The 12,828-nt window shown below is 46.3% G+C and overlaps 1 protein-coding gene across 2 annotated transcripts; it reads left to right on the top strand.

Moving 5' to 3' along the window:
• The first annotated feature begins 8,841 nt into the window (after window positions 1-8,841).
• Window positions 8,842-11,706, top strand: SMIM22 (small integral membrane protein 22). Of its 2 annotated transcripts, XM_083711044.1 has the most exons (5): window positions 8,842-8,990; window positions 9,125-9,205; window positions 9,835-10,011; window positions 10,762-10,838; window positions 11,331-11,706. In XM_083711044.1, the coding sequence occupies exons 3-5, from the start codon at window positions 9,876-9,878 to the stop codon at window positions 11,376-11,378; spliced, it is 261 nt and encodes an 86-aa protein (XP_083567170.1). In that variant the 5' UTR covers window positions 8,842-8,990; window positions 9,125-9,205; window positions 9,835-9,875; the 3' UTR covers window positions 11,379-11,706. The 2 variants fall into 2 exon arrangements, with proteins under 2 accessions (XP_083567170.1, XP_083567171.1); XM_083711045.1 differs by lacking the exon at window positions 9,125-9,205 and having other exon boundaries at window positions 8,844-8,990.
• The last annotated feature ends 1,122 nt before the right edge of the window (window positions 11,707-12,828 follow it).

Here is a 12,828-nt window from a genome sequence, read left to right as displayed (position 1 = left end):
TGCTGCATTCTGAATCCTATACAACTCAGTACATAACAGTGTCCCTGCCCCACAGATTGCTTGAGGAGTGAGAGGCTGGCCTCTGCCCATTTCTGCATGCTGGGTTTCGGCTCCACCTTCACTAAACATTTAAAACAGCACCACACTGCTTTAAACAGGCATGGCTTCCCTGCAACGAATCCTGGGAAACTTAGTTTGTTAAGGGTGCTGAGAGTTGTGAGAGACCCTGCTTCCCCTCACAGAGCTATGCTTCTCTGGGAAGAAGAGGGGTCAATTGTTAAACCACTCAGCTGATGGGTCCTAGGAGCCTGCCTTCCTCAAGTAGGGGGCTTCTGTTCATTAGAAACGGCTTCTCCCTCCCGGAGCTGCTCTTTGGCGCTGTCCTGCATGGATTCAACACAGGAGGGGGAAGGGAGCCCTGCAGGGAGGCTTGAAACAGGGACAGACTTTGAGAGCCAGTGTGGTGTAGTGGTTAAGAGCGGTAGTCTCGTAATCTGGTGAACCGGGTTCGCTTCCCCGCTCCTCCACATGCAGCTGCTGGGGGACCTTGGGCCAGTCACACTTCTCTGAAGTCTCTCAGCCCCACTCACCTCACAGAGTGTTTGTTGTGGAGGAGGAAGGGAAAGGAGAATGTTAGCCGCTTTGAGACTCCTTAAAGGGAGTGAATGGCGGGATATCAAATCCAAACTCTTCTTCTTCTTTCAAAATTCAGCAGCGCCCTGTGCGACACCAAAATTCGGCACCCCTCAGCTCTTGCCTTCCGTTTTTCTCAATTCACTATGTCATAGTTGTGACGCCCTGTGGTGCCCCCTTGGCTTGGCATCCAGTGTGGCAGAACTAGTAGCGCTGCCCTAAATCCACCTCTGCTTGCAAAGCCCCTTGCAGTCCTCCCTGTGTTCTCCTTTGGACCTCCGACAGGGTTGCGGGTTCGAACGCCATGTTGGGCAAATGATTCCTGCATTGCAGGGGGTTGGCCTAGATGACCCTCATGGTCCCTCCCAACTCTATGATTCTATGAAAGGAGAAGTGCATGGGAGCCCTTTGCGATGCTCCTCCTTTCAACCTCAGATGTTGGGGATTTGGTTTGCATGCAACAGAACTCTATATATGAAGGGGTGGCTGAATGATCTTAGTCTCTGTGTGCATTGGGGATGAAGAATTGTGTCCAAGGAAATGATGGTTGCTGAAACATAAGTCGTTTAAATGGTGAATGCTGAGTGCATGTTTGAACTCCTGAGCTCAGAATTAAAGTATATTTGTAAGATCTATCTGCAAGTACATATAATATATAATATTCATAAATATGAGTGAGTAAAGAGATCAAGAAAATGTTGGCGAGAAATAAAATGTACCTCAAGTTATCTGTGTGGGCTCTGACGTTTAGGTGTGTGGGTTCACTTTCTGTTGTAAATGAGTGAAAAAGATATCTAAAATAGGAAACAGTAGGATCTAGACAGCCAGGACTCAGTTATACAGCTGCAAATAAAACGTTTGCAATGTGTTGTAACATGCAATAGAGGAATGTGACACTAGATGGCGAGAGTGAGCTATGCAAAATTTAGTGTTTTTCAAAACGGTTTTTCCCCCCCAAAAAAGCATTTCACAGTATTTTTTTATATATATGTGTGTAGATTCCACACTAGCCTTATGTTAAAATTGTTTGAAAAGAGCAGAAGGCAAGGCGGATGTAGGAAATAGGATAAAGGGACTTTTGGCCTGATCTGTGATGGACATCTAGTTCCCCACTCTAAAACGTCTCCCCATGTCTCTTTCTGCAAGCCTGGGCTCGCCTCTGCCTAAACCACACCATCACATTTGAACCATGTAGCCTTCATGCCTATTGAGCAAGCAACGCAAACCTGTCACCTTTTGAGGTGTCCATCAATCTCCCTAACCATCTTTTCAATCACCGCCAGTCCTTGTAAATAAATGCAGCCTCTCTGTGCCCTGCCAAGATCCATCAGTGCAAAGTGTTCCACGGAGAAGCGCTGAATTAGAAATATCATCCTTCCATCACCTGGCAATAACAATAGAGGCGAGAAGGTACTGTATATAAAGTTCCTATTCCCTGCTTTCTGAAAAGTAAATGTACTTAATTTGCTAGCAAGATGCAGCCTTGGTGAAAGCCTTTGGATGTGAGCTGTGCAGAGTGACTTTAAAAAAAGCAAAACCCTGGAAAAAAAAGCAATTTTCTGAATTAATTTCAGCCAAAGAGAAATGGCATTGTGTTTCCTTCCCACGTGGTGCAGCAGCACAACTGAGGATTGCTTGGGTGGCTTTAAAAGAGGATGAGATTCATGGAAGATACGGCTATTACTGCCCTCTCCCCCAGTGTTGTCCTTTGGCAAGCGAGTGGGGCTCAGCTCATAGGGGAGGAGGCATGTCTCCCTTGCTCTCAGTTGCCTGTGCAGCAACTTCCACTGAGGGCATCTGAAATAAGGGCTTCGTTTCCAGCCCTACCTGGAGATGCCCATGACTGAACCAGGGCATGGAAAGCAGATGTTCTGTTACTGAGCTACGGCCCTTCCTGGAAGCTGCCTTTTACCAAGCCAGAACGTTGGTCAATCTAGCTCAGTGTTTCACACTGTTGCTGGAAAACACCGTGGGGTTGGGGGATTGCTCTTGTGCTCAGCTTTCTGCTTGCGGGTTTCCCCACAGGAATCTCGTTGGCCACTGTGAGAACAGGATGCTGGACTGCATGAGCCATTGGCCTGATCCAGCCGGGCTCATCTTAGATTCTTATTGCTTGCACTGGCTGGCAGCAGCGCTGCAGGGGGCCTTTACCAGCCCTACTTGTAGATGCTGGGGACTGAAGCTGAGACCACTGTAATACATCCTCAGCCTTTCCCCTGTCTCCAGGCTCATATCATGTGCGCCCTCTTTAAGCTGTGTGAAATGGGAGAGGAGGAGTTCTCAACATGGAATGAAACAGCTCTCTCCAGTTCCTGCTCTGACACCCAGGATGCTTTCTGTTATGTACTGAAGTTCTCACCCTGGGCCAGCAGGGGGATACTGTAGATAGTTTTCACGCAGGTCCTCATATGCAAATAAGGGATTGAAAGTGACAATCAGTGATTGGATAGTTACAGAAAATGGTTACAATTGCGTTGTACTGGAGTTGAACCCTTCAGTTCAGTTCTGTTCTGGCCTGTGAATAAACAAGAGCTGTTTGAAGAACCGTTGTGTCGTCTGATATGTTCACCCACAACTTAACACTTTCCTCACTTCTCTCCATCAGTTGGGACCAGCCAGGTGTGAAAAAGTAGACACTGAGAAGCCCGCAAGCAGCCCGTCACGTTGCCTTGTCTGCTGTCGCGTCTAATAAGCCCAGCACCGGTGATTGTGTGCTGTGTCCAAAACAGTTGTTCACAACAGGTTTTTTTGCTCTATAAACACCAGACAAAAAAAATATCCTCTCAATATTTTAAAAAAGCTTCCTACTCCATCTAAAACAAGGTCTCCACATCATACCAGGTCAAGCTCAAAGTGTTACTATTAGTATATAAAGCCCTTAACGGCTTGGGACCAGTAACCTGTGAGATTGCTTTAGCCTGTATGTGTCCACCTGACGGCTTCAGTGTGCAGAAAACTGGCACTATTACAAGTGCCAAACAATACTTGTTCCATGTTTGTATGAAATTGATATTTTAGTGTGGCAGCTGTCACACTTTGACTCTCTTTGCCTATTGACATCAGGCAGAGGCCTTCACTGTAGTCTTTTTGGCACCTGCTTAAAACATTTTTGTTAGGCAAGCCTATCCAGTCATGTAGAATGTGGACATGTGCTTTAATCTGGTTTTTAACTTATAGTTGATTTTAATTACTTTTCAAACATTTTAAATGGTTGTTTTTAACTTTTTAAAAACTGATAATTTCATTGTTTTATTATTTTGTAAACCACATTGAGGTGTGCGGGTTTTTGTTTTTTTACACCAAGATTCTGCACTAGGCCAGAGCCCCGGACCTGTTCACTGTCTCTGCTGCTGCACAGCGCTCTGAACAGGTGTGGCCAAATCCCCCTCCAGCCCACCTCAGGCTAGCTTTCCACTTCTCACACTGAGATGTACCTTTCCTCAACTGCCCAGAATTTAATTCTGTGTTAAGATGGAAGCGCATCCCTTTGGGGACTGGAGAACATCTCTCCAAAAAATAAGATCGGAGCACCGTGGCTTGAATCTCCATATATATATATAATTTTACACCTTCTGATGAAAAGAAAACAACATGGAGCATATCAGCTGAAGAGTTAGAAATGATTGTTAAGAGGAGGAAAAGGAAAATATTTCATAGCTATCTATGCAAACTCAACACCTCTGTAACACCTGCCAAGACCAGAGAGTGTTTGTATAGGTGTTAATATGTGTATAGCACTGCTGACATGAAGGGACCAAGGTCTCAACATCCTAAAGGGAAAATCAAGAATTCTGACCAACATGGAGTAAGGGCAGAAAGAGGCAAATGCTTTTTCTCTTTCTCATTATATTAATGCCATTTTTACCTCATGTTTTTCTGGCTCTGGTTTTAGTTAAGCCCCATCTGCATCATGCAAAGAATCTTGGGGACTGCAGTTTCTTAATGATGCTGAGAATTATTGGAAGGCCCCTATTCCTCTTACAGAACTACAATTCCCAGAGATGCTTGGGAAGAGGGATTGACTGTTAAACCACTCTGTAAATGTAGCTCTGTGAGGGTAACAGAGGGGTCTCCTAAAAACTGACAGCTTCCTGAACAAGCCACACTTCACGAGATTATAAGTGGGAGGCAATGACTTTTTAAAAGTGATATAATACTGCTGGGAAATGATATATAATGAAATGAAAATGATGTCTAAAATAACGTTTGTAAAACAAACAAACCCAGAAGCCTTTCTTCTGGGAATTATAGGGATAGAACTGCCTAAATTGTATAGAAATTTATTCATGTACGTGTCTAGAGCGGCAAGAATGTTACTTGTCCAAAAATAGAAAGGAGAAGAAGTCCCACCAAAGGAAGAATGGATATAAAAACTTATGGAATATGCAGGAACGGTGAAACTTACTGGAAGAATAAGAAATCAAAATAACAAACTTTTTGTAAAAGAATGGAAATGGTTTATTGACCATTTACAAGGGGCCGCTCGGGACTTCGTGGAAAGCATGGCCTCCATGGGGCTGTCCCTGAATAATTTTGGCCCAACCCATAGCCGCGGACATGCCTTGGACCTGGTGTTTACCTCTATGGATGTTGGTGATCTGACACTAACTAAAAGTGAAACAAAAGAAGTGCCATGGTCAGATCACTTCCTGGTGCAACTGGACTTCTCCGCGACCCTTCCCCTCTGCAGGGAGGTGGGACCGATTCGGATGGTCCGCCCCCGCCACTTAATGGATCCAAATGGTTTCCAGAGAGTGGTAGGGGATGCTTTATCCCATGTTGATGGCCTTTCAGCCGATTCCCTGGTGGCCCGCTGGAATGTGGAGTTAACCAGGGCTATTGACTGTTTGGCTCCGAAGCGCCCTCTCCGATTGCATGGAGCCCGGAGAGCCCCGTGGTTTTCCACGGATCTGAGGGCAATGAAACAATCGTTGAGACGGCTAGAGCGCCGGTGGCGGATAGCTCATTCTGAAGCTGACCGGACACAGGTTAGAGCTCAACGTCGAGCCTACCAAGTGGCGATAGCGACGGCGAAGAAGAATTTCTTCACCGCCTCTATTGCATCTGCAGAAAACAGCAGCAGGAGACTTTTTCAGGTGGTCCGCAATTTAGCGGGACCACCTGCAATATCGGGGCCCAGTACGGGCCACATGTTCTCCTGCAATGATAAAATCGCTCAGATTCGGGAAGAAGTAGACTCCACCGTGGGAGCAGAACCGGGGCGGGAGAGTGCTAGAGTTCTGTCTGGTCAGGTTGAGTGGGATCAATTCCAATCTGTTACCTCCGAGGATGTGGACAGGCTGCTTGGATGAGTGAAACCAACCACCTGTCTCCTTGATCCTTGCCCATCCTGGCTTATAAAAGCTAGCCGGGAAGGACTGGGCGATGGGCTTCGTGGGGTGGTGAATGCTTCCCTCCGTGAGGGAGCCTTCCCAGACCCGCTGAAAGAGGCGGTTATCAAACCACTTCTTAAAAAACCATCTTTAGATGCGGCCACGATGGCCAACTATCGCCCAGTCTCAAATCTTCCATTCTTGGGCAAGGTGATTGAGCGAGTGGTTGCTGAACAACTCCAGGCACGCCTGGAAGAAGCGGACCATTTGAATCCCTTCAAGTCGGGATTCAGGCCTCATCATGGGACTGAAACTGCCTTGGTCGCACTGGTTGATGATCTCTGGCGGGCTAGGGACAAAGGTGAGAGCTGTTTCCTAGTTCTGCTGGATCTCTCAGCGGCGTTTGATACCATCGACCATAACATCCTTCTGGACCGTCTTGAGGGGCTGGGAGCTGGGGGCACTGTCATACAGTGGTTCCGCTCCTTCCTCCTGGGCCGTGTTCAGAAAGTGGTGTGGGGGGGTGAGTGTTCAGACCCCTGGGCTCTCACTTGTGGGGTGCCTCAGGGTTCTGTCCTCTCCCCCATGCTTTTCAACATCTACATGCAGCCGCTGGGAGAGATCATGAGGGGGTTTGGGCTGGGTGTTCATCAGTATGCGGATGATACCCAGCTCTACCTCTCTTTCAAATCAGAACCAGTGAAGGCGGTGACGGTCCTGTGTGAGTGTCTGGAGGCGGTTGGAGGATGGATGGCGGCTAACAGATTGAGATTGAATCCTGACAAGACAGAAGTACTGTTTCTGGGGGACAGGAGGCGGGCAGGTGTGGAGGACTCCCTGGTCCTGAATGGGGTACCTGTGCCCCTGAAGGACCAGGTGCGCAGCCTGGGAGTCATTTTGGACTCACAGCTGTCCATGGAGGCACAGGTTAAATCCGTGTCCAGGGCAGCTGTGTACCAGCTCCATCTGGTACAGAGGCTGAGGCCCTATCTGCCTGTGGACTGCCTCGCCAGAGTGGTGCATGCTCTGGTTATCTCCCGCTTGGACTACTGCAATGCGCTCTACGTGGGGCTACCTTTGAAGGTGACCCGGAAACTACAACTAATCCAGAACGCAGCAGCCAGACTGGTGACAGGGAGCGGCCGCCGAGACCATATAACACTGGTCTTGAAAGACCTACATTGGCTCCCAGTACGTTTCCGAGCACAATTCAAAGTGTTGGTGCTGACCTTTAAAGCCCTAAACGGCCTTGGTCCAGTATACCTGAAGGAGCGTCTCCACCCCCATCGTTCTACCCGGACACTGAGGTCCAGCACCGAGGGCCTTCTGGCGGTTCCCTCACTGCGAGAAGTCAAGTTACAGGGAACCAGGCAGAGGGCCTTCTCGGTAGTGGCGCCCTCCCTGTGGAATGCCCTCCCACCAGATGTCAAAGAGAACAACAACTACCAGACTTTTAGAAGACATCTGAAGGCAGCCCTGTTTAGGGATGCTTTTAATGTTTGATGTATCATAGTATTTTAATATTCTTTTGGAAGCCGCCCAGAGTGGCAGGATTGTTGTAACAACCTGCAGCTATATAAAAGTATATATATAAAGAAGATAAATAAATGAGTAAGTTAAGTTAATTTGAATTTGCAGAAGATATTAAAAATAAATTTAAGGAACTGCAGAAAGAGGGGGAAGGAAGTCAAGTTTTAAAATGCCAGAATGAATGTAAAATCAGTGAAATGTATATATATGAAAAGTATAAATACTTTTTAATAATAATAATAATAATAATAATAATAATAATAATGCAGCATTAAGTGTATAGTGCAGATGGGGACTAACTCATACTCAGAATAGACCCACTGAAATTAATCAGCACATGTTTTGTTTTAGGCCCTATCCATGCTATACATTTAAAACAATATCCTAGTTTAAACAGGCATGGCTTCCGCCAATTTCGCTCCTTAGAACTGTAATTCGTTCAGGGTCCTGAGAGTTGTTAGCAGACCCCAATTCGCCACAGGGCTACAGTTCTCAGAGTTCCCAGGGAAGAAGAGGGATTGGCTTTTAAACCACTCAGGTTGTCAGTGTTTGGGCGGGATCCTGAAGTAGGCTATTGTCTGCAAGGTAAATAAAACAACTTCGCCATCTGCTGGACACTCAGGAATTGCACGCATGCATTTTTTAATCTCCAGAACCAGCTCTGTTCCCCAATTCCTCAAAAGTTTTCTTATTCCTCATTCATAAGAAGGTAAGAAGAGCCTGCTAGTCCAGCAGCCTATTCTCACAGTGGGCAACGAGATGCCTGTGAGAAAACTGCAAGCAGGATTCGAATACAAGATCACTCTTCTCTCCTGTGGTCTTCAGAAACTGGTATTCGGAAGCATTGCTGCATTTGAACCGTGGAGGCAGACAGTAGTCATCATGGCTTGTAGCCACTGTCCTCACAGGGCTCTTGAGAATATCAGTCAGTGTTTGAAATTTGCACTTCTCCAAAATTTGCAATGCAATTCCCCAGGCACACAACATCTGCAAAAGATGCATATATTAGGGTAAAGTGTGAAAAAACTCACGTATTTAGTGAAAGTAAGAAATACATTATACGAGCGGGAATTTTGCTCTGCAAAAATATGCAGATCAGCCAAGACTGTGTGCAAAAAAATATGAATATGGAAAGAAATTCACAATAAAATACTGATGAATTTTCATCTGGCCTTTTTCTTTTAAAAGCAAACTGATGTGGAAATGTGGAGAAGCGAACCTAAGTTTGGAAAAGTCAAAAAAACAGAGAGAAACAGGTACTGGCCTATGTGAATTAGGTTGGTTTGCCTTTAAATGCAAACTGATTCTAATTTCTCCCTCATCCCCTACCTAGGCTAGGAGAAGAGGATGTGTTTGCTATTTGTTTGAGCTCAGGTGGCTGCAGTTTAACTACCGGACTGGGCACTTGCTGAAACAGGAACAAGGAAGTGAAAGTGGGTGGCACACCTACTGAAAACCAGGGAACAGCAAAACCTCACGAAGGAATACCTGCAGGTAACAATATATAGTTTTGTCACTTGTCATTTAAGCAGTTGATTTTCTAGGTTTTGTGTTGGTCACTTTGAGGAAGCCACTTCCTAATTTTGTTTTACTTCTGTAAACCAAATTAATCTCCTTCCTCTGCTCAGTTTTGTGGGTGGTTCTTGGGACCTGGCAGATCCTAGGAAGGAAAGTAGAACAAGGAAGCATCTGAGAGGGCCGAACAGAAGGTAAGGGGCACAGCACTGTTCCAGGTGCCAGAGGCTTGGTGATCTGGAGTTGCTTATTTTTGCTGCACCCTGAAAACTGCAAAAAAATGAGTGTTTGAGAACCATTCTATTAGCCTGACTGGCAAACTAGCAATTGGCCAGGTTACCAGTATCGGAGTCTGAAATGCTAACACAATCCAGCCAGGGGCAGCTTCAGGTTTAAGAAATGGGATGCGGGTGGTGCTGTGGTCTAAACCACTGAGCCTCTTGGGCTTGCTGATCGGAAGGTCGGTGGTTCGAATCCCCGCAACAGGGTGAGCTCCCGTTGCTGTGTCCCAGCTCCTGCCAACCTAGCAGTTTGAAAGCACGTCAGTGCAAGTAGATAAATAGGTACTGCTGCAGCAAGTTTCCAGACCTCATTATACTGGTTAAGGTGCCATTTGAAATAGAAGCGTAGGAAGTTACTGTGTCAGACCATAGGCCCATCTGGCTCAGCATTGTGGACACTGACTGGCAGTTGATCTCCAGGGAGTTTCTCCAAGCCCCACCAGGAGATGCTAGGATTGAACCTGGGACCTGTCTGCATGCAAAACAGACGCTGTACTACTGAGCTACATGCCTTCCCTTATCTTCTTTTTCTCTATCGGCAGATAAAACGGAACATCAGAAAGGAGGCTACAGACGACCAAGAATGGCTTCCTCAGGGAAAGATTTTGGCCAGGAGCTAAGTGATCAGATCCATGATGTACTGACCCGACTGGAAAGCAAGCAGATGTTCCAGACTGCCTGGGACATTGCGGCATTTGTCATTTTCTTTTCTTTCATTGGTAAGTTGGAGGGTGTGGCAGGGAAATGAGGGGGGGGGGGGAACGGTTGCCTTTCACAGCTGATATTGTTTTTTCTCTAGACCTTGAGCCATGTCCCTTTACGATTTGGGCAGATCGCTATGGCTCAAGCTGCTTTGGTTGTTGACGCAGAAAATCCAAATGGCCCCATCCCATAGTGGTGCAAAAAATATAGATTATATTTGTAAGAAATTGAATTTTAAATAACTAAAGCAGCCTTGCTGAAGCTAAGCAGGTCAGGGTTTAAGCAGTGCCTGGAGCTGGGAGCCTCCTCAATGTTTCTTTGAGCTCTATGAAAGGTGGGATATACATTACTAAAGTTGTCTCCACTGAACCATTTAACAGTACTGTAAAATGTGTGTCCTAGGATAGGCTACAGCTCTTATTTGTGGACTGCCCCTCCCCTTTTCTAGACAGGGAACTCAGAAACTGATGCATCCAAGCTATTCCATCACCTCTGCTGAGACCAGCTCCCTTTGATTCTTCCTCAGATTATCTAGTGGCAGCCGTTCTATCAGGCTGCTTCCATCTCAGTTGGTCATTATAACTTTTAAGAACTGGTGCCTGAGCTTTTCCCCTCGCTCCTCCCCTCTTTTTCCTCAAGTGCCATGTATTTTAGATTGCAAGCCAGACAACAGGGGCAGATGACCTTTGTGAGCTGCACCAGCAGCCTATTTTGGCTGAAGAGCATGGAAGAAAACGCTTTAAACAACAATTCTTTCTGTCTTCCAGGTGTTGTTCTCTTCATGGCCCTCATTGTTCTTATCCGCTGCTTTTGCTGTTGCTGTGATTGTGATTCATATGAGAAGGTGAACATTTTCTGGTATTATATGCCCATACCTAGAGCAGGGATCCTTATTTTTGGGGGGACCTGGGAGCACATTTGGAAATCTAATTAATTATCATGGGCACCACAATAAACCCATTTCAGAGAGGAAAACCTGGTGATGCTCATAACTTCCCCCCCCCCAAATAACCCCTACACCCCCTGACACAAATGAAGAGGCGAAAGAGGCAATATTTTCCCCAAAACAGGTATCCCCTCACCAAGCTGCTTTAAAAAAAAAATCTCGTTTTTAAAAAATGAGCAGGGGAGAATATGAGGTCATCATGATCTTGGAATGTGAGAAGTAAAAAGGTAATACGGCATTAACAGATCACTCGGGCTAGAAGCAGATCCGGGTTCAAATACACAGCATAGCACTGTAGGCTGCATTCGCACAAACAGGGGCAACGTGCATTCCACACCTTGGCCATGGTTTACTGCTTGAGATTCTAAAACCTTGCTTTCCTGTACACAGGTCCCCAGAAAAAAGGCTGGCATTGTTAACCCGGGCATGGAGCTGTAGTTTTCCCATGACTGATCACCTAAGCAACCAGGAAGAGGACCAAATGTTTGTGCTTTTACTGGATTTTCTCACCTGCACTGGAATTAACTATAAATTGAACCTTGCCTGGGCAGGCACTGAAGGCCAGATGCACCAATTGTGACAATACTTAGCCCACATCTGATTGCATATTAAACTGAATAGTGAAACCCATTCCAGGTATGAGCCTATGGTTCAGTATCTTCTGCTTTTTGATCACTGGAGAGAAGATCACAAGGCAGCAGAGTCCTCTCCCGGTTGGTTTTTTAAGCCATCTAGTTTGTGTTTCATTAAAGGAGGGGCAGATCAAGATCGGCTAATTGGGTTTTCTGGCTGACTCACATAAAGCCATAGTAGAAAAGGGATAACTCTCAACAACCATCACAGGGAATGGGTCAATGCTATTTTCTTGTGTAGATCAAGATGCTGCATACTAATGGCAGACCTGCTGTTTCCTCTCCACCCCCCCTGCCCCCCCTTATAGTATTTCTCACCCATGAATACTTTGGCCAACTGAGAAACCTACACTTCATGTGTCTGGAGAAATGTGCTCTAGTCCACAAAAGATTACACCACAATTACATCGGTTAGCTGTCAACGCGCTGTGATGAAATTTCCTTATTTTGCTGTAAAATGGAGCCTGAATCAGTGTGAAGTCTTTATCCTCCTGGTTTCTTACAGTCAACTGCTAATTGCAGTAATAAAGTCACATGGCTATGATGGGGCAAGCAGCAAGAGAAGCGTTACTGTTCAAGGTTCAGTAGGTTCCAAGGAATGTGCTTTTTGGATGTTGCGGTGAACACAGATGAATGCCTCCTAATTAGTGTAGTATAGAAGTTGCATTCTGGGTCATCATGATTTTGAACTGGGCTCTGTAGAGACTTGCCCTACAAACCATCAGCAGAGGGAGCCCCCTCGATTGTTTCACTGTCCTGAGAGATTTTGGGGCAGCCCTTAAGCCAGGGAGGTCCAATGTGTAGCCAAAAGGCTGCATGTGACCCTCGTTGCCTTTTTGGGTGATCCCCAACAATATTTGACCCCCCCCAAAAAAAAACCTGCCTTCCCAAAGTACGGTAAGGGAGGCACAGGGCTTTGGGAAGGAGATGTGGGGGTTTTGGCAGTATGCTAGAGTCCTCCTTCCCAAAGCTTAGTTACTTCGTTCCCAGCTTTGAGGAGACACGATGACTCTAGGGCTCTTGCCAGAGCCTTGTGTCTCCTTCCCAAAGCCCGGCACCTCACTTAGCCAGCTCTGGGAAGGCAGAGCGAGGGTGGTGTGTGTGTGTTCAACTTTTGCCCTTGCTTCCCTCTCCCCCATGTAATGAGGCAGAGTGCAGCCCATGGGTTCTGTGTCAAAGTACTCTTGCACTTGGGCCACCCTGCCCTAAGCCATGTCATTCCCTGCTACAAAAGTGCAACTGACAACTTCACTGTA

The sequence above is a fragment of the Podarcis gaigeae genome, assembly GCF_964106915.1.
Source record: "Podarcis gaigeae genome assembly, chromosome: 14".
Taxonomy (NCBI): Eukaryota; Metazoa; Chordata; class Lepidosauria; order Squamata; family Lacertidae; genus Podarcis; species Podarcis gaigeae.
The sequence above is the reverse complement of the archived record's forward strand: the minus strand, read 5'-3'. Positions and strand labels throughout refer to the sequence as shown.